Source organism: Bubalus kerabau, chromosome 1 (genome assembly GCF_029407905.1).
Source record: "Bubalus kerabau isolate K-KA32 ecotype Philippines breed swamp buffalo chromosome 1, PCC_UOA_SB_1v2, whole genome shotgun sequence".
In the NCBI taxonomy this organism is placed as follows: Eukaryota; Metazoa; Chordata; class Mammalia; order Artiodactyla; family Bovidae; genus Bubalus; species Bubalus kerabau.
Genome location: NC_073624.1, coordinates 16348363 through 16367879, shown reverse-complemented (window position 1 = coordinate 16367879; position 19517 = coordinate 16348363). Strand labels below are relative to the sequence as shown.

The 19517-nt window shown below is 48.6% G+C and overlaps 1 protein-coding gene across 1 annotated transcript; it reads right to left on the bottom strand.

Moving 5' to 3' along the window:
* Positions 1-485: 485 nt before the first annotated feature.
* Positions 486-19108, bottom strand: CD4 (CD4 molecule). Its single transcript, XM_055566086.1, has 10 exons — positions 19000-19108; positions 14846-14951; positions 14558-14722; positions 6771-6929; positions 5895-6128; positions 4561-4899; positions 2054-2254; positions 1207-1328; positions 802-869; positions 486-516 (listed from the first exon to the last, which is right to left on the bottom strand). The coding sequence occupies exons 2-10, from the start codon at positions 14892-14894 to the stop codon at positions 486-488; spliced, it is 1368 nt and encodes a 455-aa protein (XP_055422061.1). The 5' UTR covers positions 14895-14951; positions 19000-19108.
* Between the last annotated feature and the right edge of the window lie 409 nt (positions 19109-19517).

Genomic DNA, 19517 nt, shown 5'->3' with positions numbered 1-19517 from the left:
GCAGGCAGAATGAAATGCTGCTGGCTGGCAGTCAGGAGGAACTTTGGATCTGAATCTGTCCTTGACTAGCTGTGTGATCCTGGGCTAGTCCCTGCCCTCTCTGGTCCCAGGGTCCTCTCCCCGTACAAAGACAGTCTTGAGCTTCATGCTGCGGACACCCAACCTCACCCTCCAGGCCAGGCTGGGCTGGTCCCTCGTGCTGCCCAGGATCCGAGCCAGTGGTGATGGAGAGAGTCGAGAGAGAAGAAGTCATCAGAGAAGGGTTAGGGTTGGAGTAGAAAATGGGGACGAGGAGGAGAGCATCTGGAGGAGCAGACCCAAGGCCCCCTCGACCAGGAGGGCAGGAGGCGGCCACAGGCCCCGGCTACATTCATCTGGTCCCCAGGCCCAGGGGCCCGATAGGAGATGTGGCGGGGGTGGGGTGGGGGGGGGCAGCGGAGCCTGGTGGGGAGGTTGCAGGTGAGAAACTCCTCCTGGTCAGGGCCTCAGGTGAGACTATAGGTCTTCTGGAGCCGGCTGGAGGGACGAAGAATAAGAGGAACAAGTCTGTGCCTCCCAGCCCTTTGCTTTCCAGGCCCTCTGTGGTTCCCAGAGCCTGCTTTTCTCTTCCAGCGCAGGGCTGGCTTCCAGCCATACCCCGGGCCCCCTGCCCCTCACCTGGTCCTCCATCCCCCTGCCTGCTTCCCACCTCCTGGGCCATCCCCACCCACTTCTCTCCTCTGCACCACCTCCCTCTAGCCTTTGTCTCCTTCCCTCCCGCTCCTCCACCCTCCCCTCCGCTCCCCTCTCCCAGTTCCTTACTGGGGGCACTGGCAGGTCTTCTTCTCACTAAGGAGCCTCTTGATTTGAGACATCCGTTCTGCCCGGCGCTGTTCAGGGAGAAGGAGGCTAGTCGTGAGGGCCCTGGGCCTCTGAAAGGGAGCTGTCCCTTGGAGGGGAGGCACAGGGGGGAGGGGAAAGCTGGGAGGGGAGAGGCCAGGGCTGTGGCTGAGGAGGCCATCTGTCCCAGAATTGACTCTGCACCTTCCCTTCTCTCCCTCCTCATGGGATCTGGGACGGGGCCCAGCCGGCAGTGAGGGAGGGAGCGGTGGGCAGAGGGAGCCAGAGGAGAAGCAGGTCACAGACACAGGACAGCCTCGTGGCCGGACCGGCCTCAGGGTCGAGTGTCCCATGGGGGCATGAGGACGTCGGGGAGGGCTCACTCACCCTGCGGTGCCAGCATTTAACACAGAAGGTGCAGGAAACAGTGAAAAGCACTAGACCTGCGATTCCCCCCAACACCATGGGCAGGAGCTTTGGCCAGGCCTGGGTGAGCTCTGAAGGCAAGACTGAAAGACAGAGAGAGGCATGCTCAGCTCCCTGCCCACCGTCAGGGCAAGGGCACACAAGGGGGCCCAGGAGAGAGGGTCTCACTGCCCAGCCACACTTGGGTCTGGTCCTTGCGCTGAGAGAGCCAGGCAAGATACATGGGCCCCTTAGGGGCCACCAGGACTGGAAAGGAAAGGCTGGGGAAGGATTTTTTGTTGGGGTTTTTTTTTTTTACCATTTTATTGTTTGGTGTTTAAAAATAAAATTTAAAAAAGACATTGTTGTGACAGTTTCAGGTGAACAGCAAGGAACTCAGCTATAGATATACATGTATCCATTCTATCCCAAAGCTCCCTTGGGGAAGGGGTTTTAAGGTTACACACCACTCTGCTTTCTGGGGAGCTAGACCAACAGTCCCCACCCTTGCTATGCACACGAATGTCTGTATGTTCGGGTGTGCATGTATGTCTGGGTCTGAAGAGGAGCCAGGGAGGGGGGCTCTTGGTCAGGTGAGCCCCACTCCTGGGTGGTAGACCTTAGGGAAGTGGGAACTTGCAGGGTTACAGGAGCCCAGGGCCACACTCGACTTCACCTCATCATCCCTGTGCCCTAGGCACCTCACCTACCACCCTACCCATCTCAGAGCAATTGGGAGGCTGGGTGGTCTCCACCAGCCCTGGGAGGGTCCCCCAGCTGAGGAGACAGGGGCTCGGGGTTAGACCATGGAACATGGGCCCTGACTCACCCTCGATCTTGGCTTCCAGCAGGACTTTGCCATTGTCACTCAGCAGACACTGCCACATCCCAGCCTTGGGCTCCGGCTGTGTCACCAACTTCAGCTGATTTGAGCCTTTCATATTCTGATTCCCCATCTTCAAGTTCAGGGTCAGCTTTGGCGGGCTGGGCCCCAGCACCTCACAGGTCAGACTGTTTGGGGACTTAGTCACTGCAGAGGGACAAAAGCCTGAGACAGGGACCCTGGACCTCCAGGAATTCCGTAGAACAATGACGATGATGCTTTACATCAGCACCACTCTGCTAGCCTCTCAGAGCACATTCTCATACAGTTAAAATGGAGGAAGCACAGCTTCTGAGGTCCAACAGTCTTAGATTTGAACCCTAGCCCTGCTGCTTATGATCTGTGAGTCCCTGAACAACTTACTTACCAACCTGAAGTGTTAGTCACTCAGTGGTGACCGACTTTTTGTGACCCATGGACTGTAGCCCACTAGGCTTCTCTGTCCATGGGATTCTCCAGGCAAGAGTACTGGAGTGGGTTGCCATTCCCTTCTCCAGCAGATCTTCCCCACCCAAGATTGAACCCAGGTCTCCTGCATTGAATGCAGATTCTTTACACCTGGGCCACCAGGGAGAGCCCCACACAATTGTTAAATGGAAAGATACACGTAGAGCTCTTGAATGGGGCCTGGCTTGTATGAAACACCCAATCTAAGCCATTATTGTTGGTGATGTTGCTATGGTAATTAAGGAGATAAGGAGGGGAGGAACTCGATATGACACCTGACACTGCCACCATCACTGTCATATTGTTATCCTCCTTAGGACAAAAATGACCCACAGAGGGGAGGGCCTTAGTCGGGATCTGAAAGGGTCCCGGCAGAGGTAGAACTAGAGGCCCTCGGGAATTCCAGTGGAGCTCACCCTAGGCCTGCTCTAGGATGTCAGGGAGGGACAGAGGATTCCAGTTCAGTTCAGTTCAGTCGCTCAGTCGTGTCCAACTCTTTGCAACCCCATGAATCGCAGCACACCAGGCCTCCTTGTCCATCACCAACTCCCGGAGTTCACTCAGACTCATGTCCATCGAGTCAGTGATGCCATCCAGCCATCTCATCCTCTGTCGTCCCCTTCTCCTCCTGCCCCCAATCCCTCCCAGCATCAGAGTCTTTTCCAATGAGTCAACTCTTCGCATGAGGTGGCCAAAGTACTGGAGTTTCAGCTTTAGCATCATTCCTTCCAAAGAAATCCCAGGGCTGATCTCCTTCTGAATGGACTGGTTGGATCTCCTTGCAGTCCAATGGACTCTCAAGAGTCTTCTCCAACACCACAGTTCAAAAGCATCAATTCTTCAGCACTCAGCTTTCTTCACAGTCCAACTCTCACATCCATACATGACCACTGGAAAAACCATAGCCTTGACTAGATGGACCTTTGTTGGCAAAGTAATGTCTCTGCTTTTGAATATGCTATCTAGGTTGGTCATAACTTTCCTTCCAAGGAGTAAGCGTCTTTTAATTTCATGGTTGCAGTCACCATCTGCCATGATTTTGGAGCCCCAAAAAATAAAGTCTAACACTGTTTCCACTGTTTCCCCATCTATTTCCCATGAAGTGATGGGACCAGATGCCATGATCTTAGTTTTCTGAATGTTGAGTTTTAAGCCAACTTTTTCACTCTCCTCTTTCACCTTCATCAAGAGGCTTTTTAGGTCCTCTTCACTTTCTGCCATAAGGGTGGTGTCATCTGCATATCAGAGGTTATCGATATTTCTCCCGGCAATCTTGATTCCAGCTTGTGCTTCATGCAGCCCAGCATTTCTCATGATGTACTCTGCATATAAGTTAAATAAGCAGAGTGACAATATACAGCCTTGACGTACTCCTTTTCCTATTTGGAACCAGTCTGTTGTTCCATGTCCAGATTAAACTGTTGCTTCCTGACCTGCATACAGATTTCTCAGGAGGCAGGTCAGGTGGTCTGGTATGCCCATTTCTTTCAGAATTTTCCACAGTTTATTGTGATCCACACAGTCAAAGGCTTTGGCATAGTCAATAAAGCAGAAATAGATGTTTTTCTGGAACTCTCTTGCTTTTTTGATGAGGATTCCAACCTCAGTTCAGAACCAACCCCCAGGGACTTACCCCCAGGGACTTCAGAGTCTGCCTCCCAATGCAAGGGACTCAGGTTGGATCCCTGGTCAGGGAACTAAGATCCCACATGCAGCAGGGCAACTAAACCCTTTGAGCTGCAACGACTGACCTGCAATGCTCTAGAGTCCATGCTCCACAAGAGAAGTCCTTGTGCCTCAGTTAGAGAAACCCTGCTTGCCACAATGAACCCAGCACACCCACATCCTTTTTTAAAAATTCCCCAAACCAGAGGGCCCTTGATGGACTCCACCAGGCATCCAGGGCCTAGGCACTCTCTTGAAGGGTCTGTCGTGACTTGGAGGGACCCTGAGCCAGGTCCCTTGGCCCTTGACCCCACCCTCGCCATCTCAGCCTAGCTCCTCACCTTTCATCACCACGAGGCTCACGTTCTGTTGCAACTTCCCCTTGGTGAGATCCAGGGTCAGGGTTCCAGAACCCGCGTGCTGAGGCAAAGTCCGAGGCAGAGTGAGATGCAGCGGTAGCTTCTCCGCAACAAGGAGCCTGAGGTCCTTGTGAGTCTTGTTCACCCTCACCTCTCTGTTCTTCAAGGTGAAGGTGACCCAGGATTGGGAGGAAGAATTCCCATTCGCCTGCTGCCAAGTCAGCTCCCCGCTCAGATTTTCATCCTCGAAGGTGAGTGGGAAGGAAAACTCTGCCTGCTCCCCCTCCTTCACATAGACTGTTTCTGAGGCCTTCTGGAAGGCTGGAGGGGGAGGGAGAGAACCTGGGTCCATACAGGGCGAGGCAGGCGCAGGAAAGGGGGCCAGGTGAGTCCAAATACTTGGGCTGCCACTCGAGCCCTTCAATTTCCTTCTACATCTCCTCTCCTCTCTCTGCTCTGCACCCCAGGGAGGTACCACAGCAGCACCCCCTCCCTGGAGAAGTCCTCCGAGAACAGCCCAGCCACAGGGGTCCTCTCCCTCCTCAGGATCCCAGAGCACAGAGGGCATCTGGCCTGTACCACGTGGGTACAACATTCATCACCCTTCTCAAGGTAAGTGCAGACGCTGGCTGACTATGTGCCAGGCGCTGTTCTAAGGGCACTTCATACGTTACTTGTCCTCATGACAGGACAAGGTAGGTTAGATCATCCCCATTTTGCAGATGCAGAGTCCAAGGCACAGAGAGTTCCAGTGACCTGCCCAGGGCCACACAGTCAAGTCAGAGCCAGGATTTCAGACAGAGCCCATGAACTTCATCACCGTGCTACCCTCCTGCGTGTCACAAGAGTCACCCGGGGGACAGGGTCTGGGGTAGCACCTGCCCTCTGGGCTTTTTTTTTTTCCTTCCCAGTGCCTACTCAGGACTGTGAACCTGCAACATCGAGTTTCATCAGGGCTTGCTTGTTGCTGTGAGCATCTCTGAGTTAGTGGACTTGCAACTTGGTGGGAGGGGGAAGCTGAGGCAACCAAGAAGACAGATGCCCTTGACAGCCCTCCTCTGGGGCTTCCTCCTGGGTCTCTGGGGTCCCTGACATCCTTACACCCCCGTCCCTTCTTTCTTCCATGTCCACTCCCCCAAGGATGGCTTGTGAAGAAGAGAGGGCCAGCGTGTCTCTTAGGGCAGACTTCTGCTCCAGGGGATCCTGGCTTCAGCCTCCCCGTCCCCCTAAACCAGACCCCCCGGAGCAGAGCAGTGAGGGCAGAGGAAGGTCTGGCAGGCAGGGGGTGCCTGCGGGGAAGGGGGAGCCCCTCTTACCCAGCACCACGATGGGTATTTTGATCTCCAGTGTCTGCTGGCTCTGGGAGATAGTGCATGTCCAGGTACCACTGTCCTGCAGCCCCACCTGGGCCAGTGACAGGCTCTTGACGTCTCTCTTATTATTATTCCCTGGACCCTTCCATTGCACAGAAGGGTTGCTCCCAGAGGGACTCTCCAAAGTCAAGGTCAGGCTCTGTCCCAGCAGCACGTGGGTGTCCGAGCTGGCAGTCACTGTGAGGGGAGCAGGTGAACTGTGTCACAAACACACACACACACCGTCTCTCCAAGAAGAAGAGAAGAAGCTAGGAAGCCTAGGGTATCGCTCTGTCATCCGTTTGTTGTTTCAGTCGCTAAGTTGTGTCTGACTCTTTGGGACCCCATGGACTGTAGCCCGCCAAGCTTCTCTGTCCATGGATTTCCCAGGCAAGAACACTGGAGTGGGTTGCCATTTCCTTCTCCAGGGGATCTTCCCGATCCAGGGATCAAACCTGCGTCTCCTGCATTGACAGGCGGATTCTTTACCACTGAGCCATCTGAGAATCTGCAGTTACCCTTGTTCCAACATCTCCCTTCTGTCCACCTCCAGCCCAAGGCAGAGTTTCCTCTCCCCTCCCGCTCTCCTCTCTTCCTTGTCTCTCTCTCTCTCCTCCCTCTGTCTCCTGCCTTTCCGCCCCTGCACCTCCCGCTCACCCCCAGGTCTCTGTCTCTGCTTGCCTGACCCAAGGCCTGAGGAGGCACTGAGGAGACACAGCGGACTGTCTGATCTGTCTTCAGACTGTTGCAATGCCAGCAGCTCAGGCCCTGGTTTGGGTGCAGGGATGCGAGTCAAGGAGGAAGGGAAATTGGCTGGAGGTCCCAGGCTGCCCCACTCACGTCTGAACACCTGCAGTTCCACCTCGAGCTTCTTGGTCTCCACTTCACAGGTATAAGTTCCCGAGTCAGTTACTTGGAGATTCTTGATGATCAGAGGAAAGGATCCTTGGTCCCACAGGTTTTTTTTGGATTCCACTCGATGGCTCAGTTCAGTGTTACCTGGGAGCAGATCCCATATGGAGGAGGTTGGGTACCCTGGAAACAGTGCATCCCTGGCAAGGGTGGTACCCACGACTCTTCTGATCTGAGTTGCTGATGTCCAGTAGAATCTGCCCTGGTCCTAATCTGAGGACCCCAGACTGGTGAGGAGGTCCAAACACATTCCTTTACCTGGCCAGGACAGCATCTCACTAACCCCAAATAAAATCATAACCTCCCTTAGAGAGCACCAGCCTCTACATGTGTGCATGCTAAGTCACTTCAGTCATGTTTGACTCTGTGACTCCATGGACTGTAGCCCACCAGGCTCTTCTGTCCATGGGATTCTCCAGGCAAGAATACTGCAGTGGGTTGCCATGACCTCCTCCCGGAGATCTTTCCTACCCAGGGATCTAACCCATGTCTCCTGAGTCTCCTGCATTGGCAGGTGGATTCTTTACCACTGAGCCACCTGGGAAGCTCCACCAGCTCCTACAGGCCAACACTTTACACACATCATCTCAGTTAACAGTCATAAGTCTGAGAAATAGGTACCGTTTTGCTTATCTTGCAGATAAGGAAACAGAGGTTCAGAGAAATTAAGTAGTTGTCCAAACTCTTGCTTACACATTATTGGCAGGAACATAAACCAGTGCAATTTCTTTGGAAAATAATTTGTTTTGTTCTTATTTTTTAAGTTTTTATTGAAGTATAGTTGATTTAAAAATGCTATGTTAATTTCTGCTGTACAGCAAAGTGATTCAGTTATACGTATACATATAGCCACTCTTTTTAAAAATTCTTTTTCCATACAGGTCATTACAGAGTATTGGGTAGAGTTCCCTGTGCTATGCAGTAGGTCCTTCTTAGTTATCTGTTTTCTATATAGTAGTGTGTATATGTCAATCCCAATCTCCCAATTTATCCATTCCCCTGGAAGGTAATTTATAATACTCCCAGAATTACGAATGTACATACAGAACGAAATGTCCACCATGAAAGAAGAGGTTAAATAAGTTAGACTTCACCCTTTCAGTGGAATGCTATAAAGAAAAATGAGGAGGCTGTTTATATTCTGAGATGGAATAATATCTAAAAAACACTGTTAACTGAATAAAGCAAGATATTTTCAAGGCTACCACTGTTTGAAAAGGAGGGGGAAAGTTATTTATCATCTATCTACCTATATTTCTATCTGTCTATCTATCTTATAAACGAACAAATATTTGTAGAGGTGAACACAAGGAAATGGTCGCCTTTGTGGTCACTGGGGAGAGGAAGTGAATCCTATGAGAAAGGTGTGAGAGAGCTTCTCCGTTTATGCCTTTTGCTACTGATTGAATTTTAACTCCAGTATGTGGTGGAGCCAGGATTAAAATTCAGTCTGTTGCGGGACTTCCCTGGTGGTCCAGTGGCTAAGACTCTGAGCTCCCAACGCAGGAAGTTCAATCCCTGGTCAGGGAACTAGATCCAACATGCCACAGTTAAGACCTGGCACAGACAAATAAATAAAAATGAATATTAAAAAAAAAAACTTCCACTGCATCCCATGTCCGCTCAGCAGATAACTCCCAGCCCCAACCTCTCGCCTTCCTCCTGGGCCCACGTTTCCAATGGCCCAAGGAATGACTTCATCTGGATGTTCTGCCATCACCCTAAAACTCAGCTGGTTACAAATGAAATCTAACACCCTTTCCCTAAAATAACTTGTCCTCCTTGCTTCCCTGTTAAAAGCTCTTCTGGGTCTCATCAAGACCCCCTTGTCCAGACTGTTCTATACTTTGTAAAAGCGATTTTACTTTGTGAAAGTTCTAAGAGTGTGAGAGAGTCTGGGATCAATTCTTGGAGGAGACCAGTACAGAACAAAGCCTTAAAAGAAGGGTAGGCAGGGGACTTCCCTGGTGATCTGGTGGCTAAGACTCCACACTCCTAGTGCTGGGGCCTGGGTTAGATCCCTGGTGGGGGGACTAGGTCCCACATGACAGAGCTATGAGTTCACATGACTCAACTAAAGACCCTGCCTCAACTAAAGTAAGATTCTGCCTGCCTCAACTCAAGATCCCGCAGGCCAAAGACTGAAGATCCTGCATGCTGCAACTAAGACCTGGTACAGCCAAATAAATAAATATTTTTCTTTAAAAAAAAAAGAAGTAAGCTAGAGGAAACTGTTGCAGCAAGAATGTCTAGGAAGGGGATAAAGTTCCAGGAAAGTCATACAGGCAGCCACCTCAAAGCAGTCAGGACAATATCTGGGTGTGAGGTGTCCGGCTGAGGAGCTGCGGGAACCCATACTGAGGGAATGAACGTCTGGCAGAGGCTCTTCCAGGCTTAGCCTAGTGGAATAGGGAGTGGCTGGTACTGTGTTGGGAGTCAGCGCTGCAGTAGGAAGAAGAGAAGCAAAGTAGGAGAGACCAGTAGCAAAGGGAATTGCCAGGAAGCTCCTACTGTAACCCAGGGGAGGGGTAGGTGGCCTTGGCTAATGAGATGTTCCCATGAGAACAAAGAAGGTGAAACGGAAGAACACTTCCACAGGAAGGAACGGCCCTAGGCAGGGACTGAGGGGAAATCAGGGATTGAAGTAGGGCAAAAAAATCGACTCTGGTTCAGAAACGGAGCAGTCAGGAGAGTGATCCTGCTGTTGTCAGAGATCAGGAAGTTTGGGAAGGGAAGCCATTCTGGAAGAAGTTCAGATCTTAGGAACAGAACAAAAACATCAACACAAAAGAGGTGAGAATTTTTAGAAAGGAGCACAGTGTTTCAAGCTCACAGGCGATCATAGAAATGCAAATTAAAACAATGATGATATGTTTTTCAACTATCAAAATTAGCAAAAAAATAAAAGAGAGAAGGTTTTAAATATTAGTATTCAGTGCCAGCAAGGGCTCCACTGAGAGAGAGACACATACAGTGACAGTATTATCTAGACTTACTGTAAATGGATAGAACCTTTCTGGAAGCAATCTGGCTGTATACACCAACTTTTTTTTTTTTTTTAAGCTCATATCCTTAATTTCATTTCTAGAACTTTATCCTTAATAAGTTTAAAATTCAAGCCAAAATGTAGGTACAAAAATAATAATTACAGTGTTCTTAATAGGGTGCAAGATTAGATGAAAAGATAATGGCTGCATGTTAGAGCATACTAACTTGATGGACTATTAGGTGAGCACTAAAAATGACATTTATAAATAATTTTCAATGAAATGGAAAACATTCATAATATACATTTTTAAAGTTGTGTTAAGATCATCTTTTTCAGTTAGTTATTTGAACCACAAAAATTATACAGACTCACAGACTCAACATTTCTCTCCTTCCTTGCCCACCCTCAATACTACTGCAAACAACTTACTGTGGATTTCTTCATGCTTTTTTCTGTTTGTGTAGCTATATATTTACACACATTGAATTTTCCTTTTTTTTTTTTAGTATCTATTTTTATTTAATATTAATTTGGCTACACTGGGTCTTAGTTGCCACATGGGGGATCTAGTTCCCTGACCAGAGATCAAACCCAGCGCCCTTGCATTGGGAACACTGAGTCTTAGCCATTGGACCATCAGGGAAGCCCCCACATTGAATTTTTAAATTAAAATGGGACTCTACTATTGATACATACATAGCTTACTTTCCACTTAACAAAATGTGCTTGACATCCTTCTAAGTGTGTGTGTGTGTGGAGCTTCTTCATTCTGTTTGTTTTGTTTTGACATTATGAAAGCTAATCATTTTACTCTGGTGATTCTTTAAACGTTTTCTTCTGAGAAAATCATGCAACCATAAGAAATAGCGCAGAAATATCTGGAATACCCTTGACCCAGCTCACCCCAAAAGTAACAGCTTGCAAAACTATAAAGCACAGTATTGTTGCCAGAATATTGGCATTGACACAATTCAAGATGCAGAACATTTCTAGCACTATAAAGATGTTACCCTTTTCTAGCCAAATCCTCTTCCCTCCCAGACCCCTTTGCCCTGACTTCTGGCAAACACTAATCTGTTCTCCATTTCTATAATTTGTCATTCTGAGAATGTTATATAAATGAAATTATATAGTATGTTACTCTGTGGGATTGGCTTTTTTTCCCATATAGCATATTCCTCTGGAGAGTCATCTAGGTTGTGGTCTGAAACTATAGTTCATTCTTTTTGCTGCTGAAAAATAATCCATAGCATGCATACAACCATTCACCCATTAAAGGACATCTAGGTTATTTCTTGAAGAAGGCAATGGCACCCCACTCCGGTACTCTTGCCTGGAAAATCCCATGGATGGAGGAGCCTGGTGGGCTACAGTCCATGGGGTTGCTAAGAGTTGGACACGACTGAGCGACTTCACTTTCACTTTTCACTTTCATGCACTGGAGAAGGAAATGGCAACCCACTCCAGTGTTCTTGCCTGGAGAATCCCAGGGATGGGGGAGCCTGTTGGGCTGCCGTGTATGGGGTTGCACAGAGTCGGACACGACTGATGCGACTTAGTAGCAGTAGCAGCAGCAGGTTATTTCTAGTTGTTGGCTACTACTGATAAAGCTGCTGTCAACAATTTTACACAGATTTCTGTGTGATCATAAGTCTTTATTTCTCTAAGGGGTAAATGTCTAGGAGTACAATTGCTAGGTTGTTGCAAGTTTAGCTTTCTAAAGAAATTTCCAGGGCTTCCCTGGTAGCTCAGTGGTAAAGAATATGCCTGCCAATACAAGAGACACAGGTCTGATCCCTGGTCCGGGAAGATCCCACAGTCCATGGAGCAACTAAGCTCGTGTGCCACCACTACTGAGCCTGTGCTCTAGAGCCCAGGAACCGCAACTACTGAAGTCCTCAAGGCCTAGAACCCTTGCTACCCAACAGGAGAGGCCACCACCATGAGAAGCCTAGGCACTGCAGCTAGAGAGCAGCCCCCGCTCCCTGAAACTAAAGAAAAGCCTGAGCAGGAATGAAGACCCAGCACAGTCAAAAATAAGTAAATAATTTTTTTTTTAATTGCTGAACTGTTCTCTAGAGCAGCTGTACCATTTTATACTCCCACCAGCAATGTAAGAGTAACTGGTGTCTGCACCCTCACCAGCACTGGATGTTACTTTTTTTTTTTTTAATTTTGGCCATTCTGATACGTGTGTGGTGATATCTCCTTGTGCTTTTAATTGGCATTTCCCTGATAACTAATGATGATGAACACATTTTCATGTGTTTGTTTGCCGTCTCAATGTCCTCTTTGGTGAAATATCTCTTCATGTCTTTTGCTTATTTTCTAATTGGATTGTTTGGGTTTTTTGGTATTGAATTTTGAGAGTGGTGTTCATATTCTAGATACTAGTCTTTGTTGGATATGCTTCTTAATCTTTCAGTTTATTAATATCTCTTAATGACTTGGTTGCTCAGTTGTGTCCAATCCTTTGCAACCCCATAGACTGTAACCCGCCAGGCTCCTCTGTTCATGGGATTCTCTAGGCAAGAATACTGGAGTGGGTTGGCATTTCTTACTTCAGGGGGTCTTCCCAACCCAGGAATTGAACCCAAGTCTCCTGCATTAGCAGGTGGATTCTTTACCACTAGCGCCACCTAGGAAGCACAAATAAATAAACTAAACTTGAGCCACTGATTGTTTTGTATTAATAGTACAAAAGAAGCAATAAATATTGCATGCCTCCTAATGTGATGAAATGGTAATATAAAAACACCATCTATAAAATGGTCTTGTCAAAAGATTAAACGTGTGTACCTCAGTGTCCATAGCAGCACTATTTGCAATGACCAACACATGGAAGCAACCTAAATGTCCATCAACAGAGGAATGGATAAAGAAGGTATATATAATGGAATACTACTCAGCCATGAAAAAGAATGAACTAATGCTATTTGCAGCGACATGGATGGACTTAGAGATTGTCATACTAAGTAAGTCAGAAAGAGAGAGACAACTATCATATATCACATACATGTGAAATCTAAAATATGATACAAATAAACCTATTTACAAAACTGAAACAGATTCACAGGCAAAGAAAACAAACTTATGGTTGCCAAAGGGGGAGGAATAGTGTATAGATATAACTGAATCACTTTGCTATACACCAGCAACTAACACAACACCGCAATTGAAGCTATACTTCAATTTTAAAAAAAGATGGGGCTATAATGCTTTGTAATATGGAGTACAGTTATTAAATAAGTCACTGAGAGAAAAAAATGAATGTAAACTTGATCATGTCTCTAGATCTAATCACCATTTCTAGGAGATTTAAGGGACAGAGGAACATGTTAAATGCTACCACAATGTAAAACTTAGAGGGCAATTGCCTGGTTTCTTCAAATATCAGTTGCAATAGGGGGCAGAAAAAGAAAAGTAAATGTATAAATTCAAAGAGATTCAAGGGCCATATCAAGCAAATACCATGCATGATTTTTTATTTGAATTCTGAATCAAATAGACCAGATGTAAAAATAATATTATGAGGCATTTGGGAAAATTTGAACACTGGATAATTTTGGTCATAAAAGAATTAATTTTAAAGCCTTGATGATGATATTATAGATGTGTTTTTAAATCAAAATATAGTTGATTTACAATGTTTCAGGTGTACAGCAAAGTGATTCAGTTATATGAACAAACATTGGTCATGAAGTGATCATTGTTAAAGCTGAGCGAGATACACAGGGGTTCATTATATACTTATTCAACTTCTATATACATTTGAATTAAGAGAAAATGTTAAAAAAATGCAAACAATAATAAATCAAATAAACTTATAAAGAATAAATACATTTCACACTGGTGGCATTTTTCTACTTTTGACTCTATGACTTTCTCCCATTCAATAATGTATTGAATATTAGAAGCCATACCCAGAAGAAAGAAGCGTTACTTAAACAGGAGCATGAGGGTAAAATTTACGTGAAAAAATAAGATTGCAAAATAATGTTCCTAAGAAGTTTTGAAATCTTAATTCTTTCCACTTTGAAAGCTAGAAAAAGACTTCCCTGGTGGCACAGTGGATAAGAATCTGCCTGCCAGTGCGGGGGACATGGGCTCAATTCCTGGTGGGGAAAGATCCCACATGCCGAGAAGCAACTAAGCCCATGTGCCTCAACCACTGAGCCTGAGCTCTGGAGCCCACATGCCTCAACTAATGAAGCCCTTGCCTAGAGACTGTGCTCCACAACAAGAGAAGCCTGTGAAATGAGAAGCCCACACACATAAACTAGAGAGTAGCCCCCCGCTCGCCACAACTAGAGAAAAGCCCAAGCAGCAATGAAGACCCAGTATAGCCAAAAATAAATAAATTATATTTTTAAAAAGCTAGGGGAAAACATTCTGTTGCTCTTAATGGAAGTAAACAAAGTATCATCATTGGTCTGTAACAACAATATTCATGAAATCATGGGTTTCATATGACAGCTATTTTTCTAATATCCATTAAAATAAGGTCATCAATATTAAAATAATGAAATTATAATAGACCACCAGAAGCCATTCCCCAGCCCACCAATAGCTGGCAGAGGGAGGTTCCGGACTTGGGGAGTCCCTGAGACTCTGGCTGATGGCAGAACCCTCCAGAACCCCAGAGTTTACTAGGAGCTAGGCCCTGCCACAGGGGTGTTCATTCCCCAGGGCTCTCTTCTGTAAACAGGGAGCAGGACCCACCTACCTTTGTGCAAGAAGAAGCCATGACTCCCCAGAATATTGGACTGGGAAAAATCTTTCCAGCTGAAGACCATGCTCCTCTTCTGGGAAGCCTGGCAGGGTAGCTCTGCCTGGTCTCCTGCCTCACCCAGCACCACTGTTTTTCCCTGAGTGCCAGCCGGGAGCATCGCTAGGTGGAAAAACAGGGGGGTCAGGCCTTGAGGCTGTGGTTGCCCCATCCCCCACCTGGCATTCCCCAACCAGCCCCTCCTCCCAAGCCACCTGCACCCGGACCCCAAGTCTGAGCACTCACCCAGTTGCAGCACCAAGAACAGGTGCCTAAGAGAGGTCCCCAGGCCCATTGTGGCTTTGCTGAGGCAGACAAGGACCTGAGCCTTCCCCCGAAGAAAGGGCAGAGCCTGGGGGAGACACCAGTCAGCAGTTAGCAGGCGTTCATCTGGCTGGGTCCCCTTCATGACCCAGACAGCCAGGTGGGAACCTAGACGTGCAGGCCCCTGAACAAGATACCCATGGGTTACATGCCACGCATGCTATGCCTGGGCCAGGGATGGGTTCTTTGCCAGGGGGAATCAGAAAAGGATTCTCAAAAGACTTCCCTCATGGTCCAATGGTTAAAAATCCACCTGCCAAGGCAAGAGACATGGTTTCAATCCCTGGTCCAGGAAGATTCCACATGCCATGGAGCAGCTAAGCCCTTGCGCCACAATTATTGAGCCTGGGAGCTGCAACCAGTGAGCCCCCATGCTACAGCAACTGAAGCCCACGTGTCCTACAGCCTGTGCCCCACAACAAGAGAAGCCACCAGAATGAGAAGCCCTCACAACGCAGCTAGAGAGTAGCCCCCACTCGGTGCAACTAGAGAAAGTCTGTGCCCAACAACAAAGACCCAGCACAGCCAAAAATTAATTACTCAATCAATGAATTACAAAATAAAATGAGTGAATGGACTTTGGTGTGAACTAAAGTTTTTAAAAAATAAGAAAAGAATTCTCAGAGAAGGTAGCAAATTGGTAGGAACTGGGACTAAGGAGTCAGGCCAGGTCATGAAGGTCCCGGAACGCCGTGACCCTGGGCGCTCGAGGGAGCTTTACTTAGAGAAGGACAGGAGTAGACTTACAGGATGGCTCCCTCCAGCTGCTGAGCAGAAGAGGACCTGGAGGAGGTCAAGCATGGGAGGCAGGATTGTAAGAATCCTGGTGGGAAAAGATGAGGCCTGAACTCAGAGAGACAGACTTAAGGGAGGAGTTCTGAAAGAAAACCCCCAGGACCTGCGGTCTGATTCAGCATGAGGGATGCGGTCAGGGAAAGGGCAGAGGGTGATTCCCTAGAAGGCCTCTGAGTGGGACAAGCAAAAAGGTGATACTCCGGAGTTTCTGTGGGCTTGGAAGACAGACAGGGCCGTGGGAGAAGGGGTCGCAGAAGGGCTCTTCATGGACCTGGAGGAATGGGCGGCACTGGGTTGGAGCAGTGACTCCCCATGTGTGATCACCCGAGAACTTGTGAGACAGGCAACCTCTGGGGCCCACCCTAGACCTCCGGGATCAGGAGCTGGGGTTGGGTGCGGCTGTCTGTGTTCACAGCCCTCTGGGGGACTGGTGCACGCTCAAGTCTGACAACCCTGAGTCAGCTGGAAAAGAAAGGGGAGGGCACCCCACCACAGTCTGCGGAATCAGGGGCGATGGGGCGGGGCATGTGGCTGTGGAGTGAAGTCTTGGGGAGTGGAGCCTGATCTCGCATCTTGCTGGGCAGGCCAGAGAGTTAAGGCTGGGCTCTGCAGGCCGCTGGGAGCCGCTGCTCGTTTTGGAGCAGAGATGTGACAAGGTCTTTGAAAGCTTTAGGAAGCTCAATCAGATGGTAAGGGGACCAGATGACACGGAGGAAGTAGAGCCAAAAGGAAGGCCACCAGACAGTGCCTCGCAGGCAGGCGGGACCAGGCTCAAGTGTCTTTGAGGTGGTGGTGGAGGGTTGGACTAGAAGTCTGGGAGACTAGCAGAGGCAAACTATTACATAGAGGCTGGATAAACAACAAGGTCCCACTGTATAGCACAGGGAACTATATTCAATATCCTGCAATAAATCGTAATGGAAAAGAATATGAAAAAGAGTATAGTATATATAACTGAATCACTTTGCTGTACACCAGGAACTAACACAACATTGTAAATCAACTGTACTTCAATTTTTTTTTTTAAGTGTCTGAATTTGGCCCCAGATTGAGGGCGGGCCTCAGAGCAGTGACAGCCTTGGGGGCTGTCAGCACACACCTGGCACGCAGCTTGTGTATCCAGACCTACTTTTCTCCCCTCAGCTCCACCCCCAGCCTGGTCTTTCTGCTGGGGCCCACCTTTCAGTGAGCTGTTTGTTCTGAACTCCCAGAGTCTCCAACTCTGATCCCTTTATGGGCACATCCCACCTTCTACCATAGTTTCAGTTCCTGCCCTTCCTCCACCAACAGTCAATCTTAAGGGAAATCAACCCTGAATATTCATTGGAAGGACTGATGTTGAAGCTGAAGCTCCAATACTTTGGCCACCTGATGCGAACAGCCAACGCATTGGAAAAGACCCTGATGCTGGGAAAGATTGAGGGCAGGAGGAGAAGAGGGTGTCAGAGGATGAGATGGCTGGATGGCATCACTGATCCAATGGACATGAACTTGGGCAAACTCCAGGAGATGGTGAGAGACAGGGAAACCTGGCGTGCTGCAGTCCAAGGGGTTGCAAAGAGTTAGACACAACTGGGCAACTGAACAATAACAACTCTCCCCCACCAACTTGATCTCTAGGCTGGAAATGATGGTCCAGCCAGCAAGGCCACCGCTGGCCCCATCTGGAGCACAGAGAAGGGTCTTGGGATGTATTTGGTTAACTTAAACCAAATTGAATTGAACAGAGAGGGGAAATTACTGATTACTTTTTTCTGGACTCAACATGGTAATTCTGTTACTAAAAAGTGTCTGTACACACCCAAACCTGGCCTGGATGAAGCCAAGTCATCCCCATCCACACAGCCTACTCTTGTGCCGGTCCTCTAAAGTATTCTCTTTTCTTTTAAAATTATTTTTAATTGGAGGATATAGCTTTACAATGTTGTGTTGGTTTCTACCATACATCAACATGAATCAGCCATAGGTATACATATGTCCCCTCCCTCTTGAACCTCCCACCCACTTCCTCCACCTTCTTTCATTTTTTTAATTTTTTGACCACATCACAAAGCATGTAGGACCTTAGTTCCCGTCAAGGATCAAACCTGCGCCCCCTGCATTGGAAGCACAGAGTCTTAATCACTTGACCAGCAAGGGAAGCCCACACCCCCGACTCCCAGGCATTCTCCATGCTCTCTGCCCTGCTCTCCACATGGAGGCTGACCACTGCACACCTTATACGCTGTGTCACCCAGGCTCCTTCGCCCTTCAGCTCCTGGTTGGGGTTGGCCAATGAGAAGCACCCACAAGAGATGAGCAGGCCGGGGAGAGAAGAGAGGTTAGGGTGTTCTATCCTTGTTCTCTCCTGGCTCAGGGCATATTTTCCGGCATCAGCTGTATTCCCTCCCTTGCCCTTTCCTTCCCATGGTGACAACAGCTCCTGCCAGGTGGCCCCCTAATAGCAACTCAAGCCCTAACTGGGTTTCAGTTAGGAACCGCTCTTTCTGGGGTGGTCTTGAACCGTCTGAGATGGATTCTGTTTTCTGCTGTCCACTGATCCATGATAAGGAGGCAGCACTTGAATGCGTGCTAAGGGCTTGACCCTCCTAGTGAGGTTTGAGCAGGGGAAGCCTTCTCTTCAAGAGGTGTTGAGGCACCAGACGGCAAAGCAGCAGGCAGACTCCTGAAGGGGAAAGGGCCAACTTGATGTTGCTTCATCTGCCTGAAAGAGGAACTACTCAGGGCCTAACGCCTGGTAGGAACTTGCTCGAATTTTTTTTTTAAACAAGATAACTAGGAAGATAAGTGGTCAAGAAGGAGGTTTGGGGGGTTTCCCTGGTGGTCCAGTGGTTAAAAATCTGCCTTGCAATGCAAAGGACACAGTTTGGTCCCTGGTGCGGAAAGATTGCATGTGCCGCAGAGCAACTAAGCCTGTGCGCAACAACTTCTGAGCCTACGTCTAGAGCCCAAGCTCTGCAACAAGAGAAGCCTCCGCAGTAAGAAACCCACGCACCGCAACTCGAGAGTAGTCCCCGCTCATCCCAGCTAGAGAAAGCCTGCATGTGGCAACAAAGACCCACCACAGCCAAAAAATAAATAAATAAATCTAAAAAAAAAAAAAAAAGAAGGAGGAGGAGGAGGTTTCCAGGAAAGGAAGAGGGAGGCTAGGTCACGGGTGAAGTTGTTTACTAGTTGGCCTGGGACCACAAGGCACACAGGAGGAGGCTGGGGTGAGAGAGTAGGGCGGAGCACTCTTACATCTGAAAGGAGGTCCCACTGTCCGCCCATCCTAGACTCACCGTGTCCTGGGTGAGCAGAGAGTGAGGGAGTGTCCATGTGAGATGCCCTTCCCTGAGGTTCAGAGTCAGCTTTGACGCCTGAGCAAGACTAGGGACGTTCTTGTTCTTTCCCAGGTGTGGTCAATTTTTCCTCCCCACTCCGTGATCCTGGCCTCAGTGCAAGGCCCACTTCCCACCCCCAAGTTCCCTGTGTTGCCCCAACCCACCACCCCAGGGCTCAACTTTGTCGGTGGAGGAGGTTCTGGGTTTCCAGCTGCTGTTTGCTTTGATGCCTGGGGCTTCCGCTGCCGCCCCAGAGAGCTGGCCTTTGATCCCCACATCCTCAGCCTCCCCAGAAGCGCTCTGCCCCGGTACAGTAGCATCCTGTACAGTGTACACCGCAGGCTCCTGAGGCTGTCGGGAGGGCCCACTGTTCCCCGGGCCTTGACTCCTCTCTCTCTCCCTGTTTCTCTGCTCGCATCTGTGCTTCCCCTCACCTCTACCTTCAGCTCCCTGTGTCTGTCTCTCCTCCTCTGCTA

What these genes read in the sequence shown, in the direction of transcription:
- CD4 (XM_055566086.1), bottom strand. Translation starts at nt 14,894, where the DNA reads ATGGGCCTGGGGACCTCTCTTAGGCACCTGTTCTTGGTGCTGCAACTG. An exon ending in GGAACTGCAGGTGTTCAGAC is followed by an intron (nt 6,129 to 6,770) that starts GTGAGTGGGGCA and finishes CTCCCCTCACAG; the next exon opens with TGACTGCCAGCTCGGACACC. An exon ending in AAGACCTGCCAGTGCCCCCA is followed by an intron (nt 517 to 801) that starts GTAAGGAACTGG and finishes TCGTCCCTCCAG; the next exon opens with CCGGCTCCAGAAGACCTATA.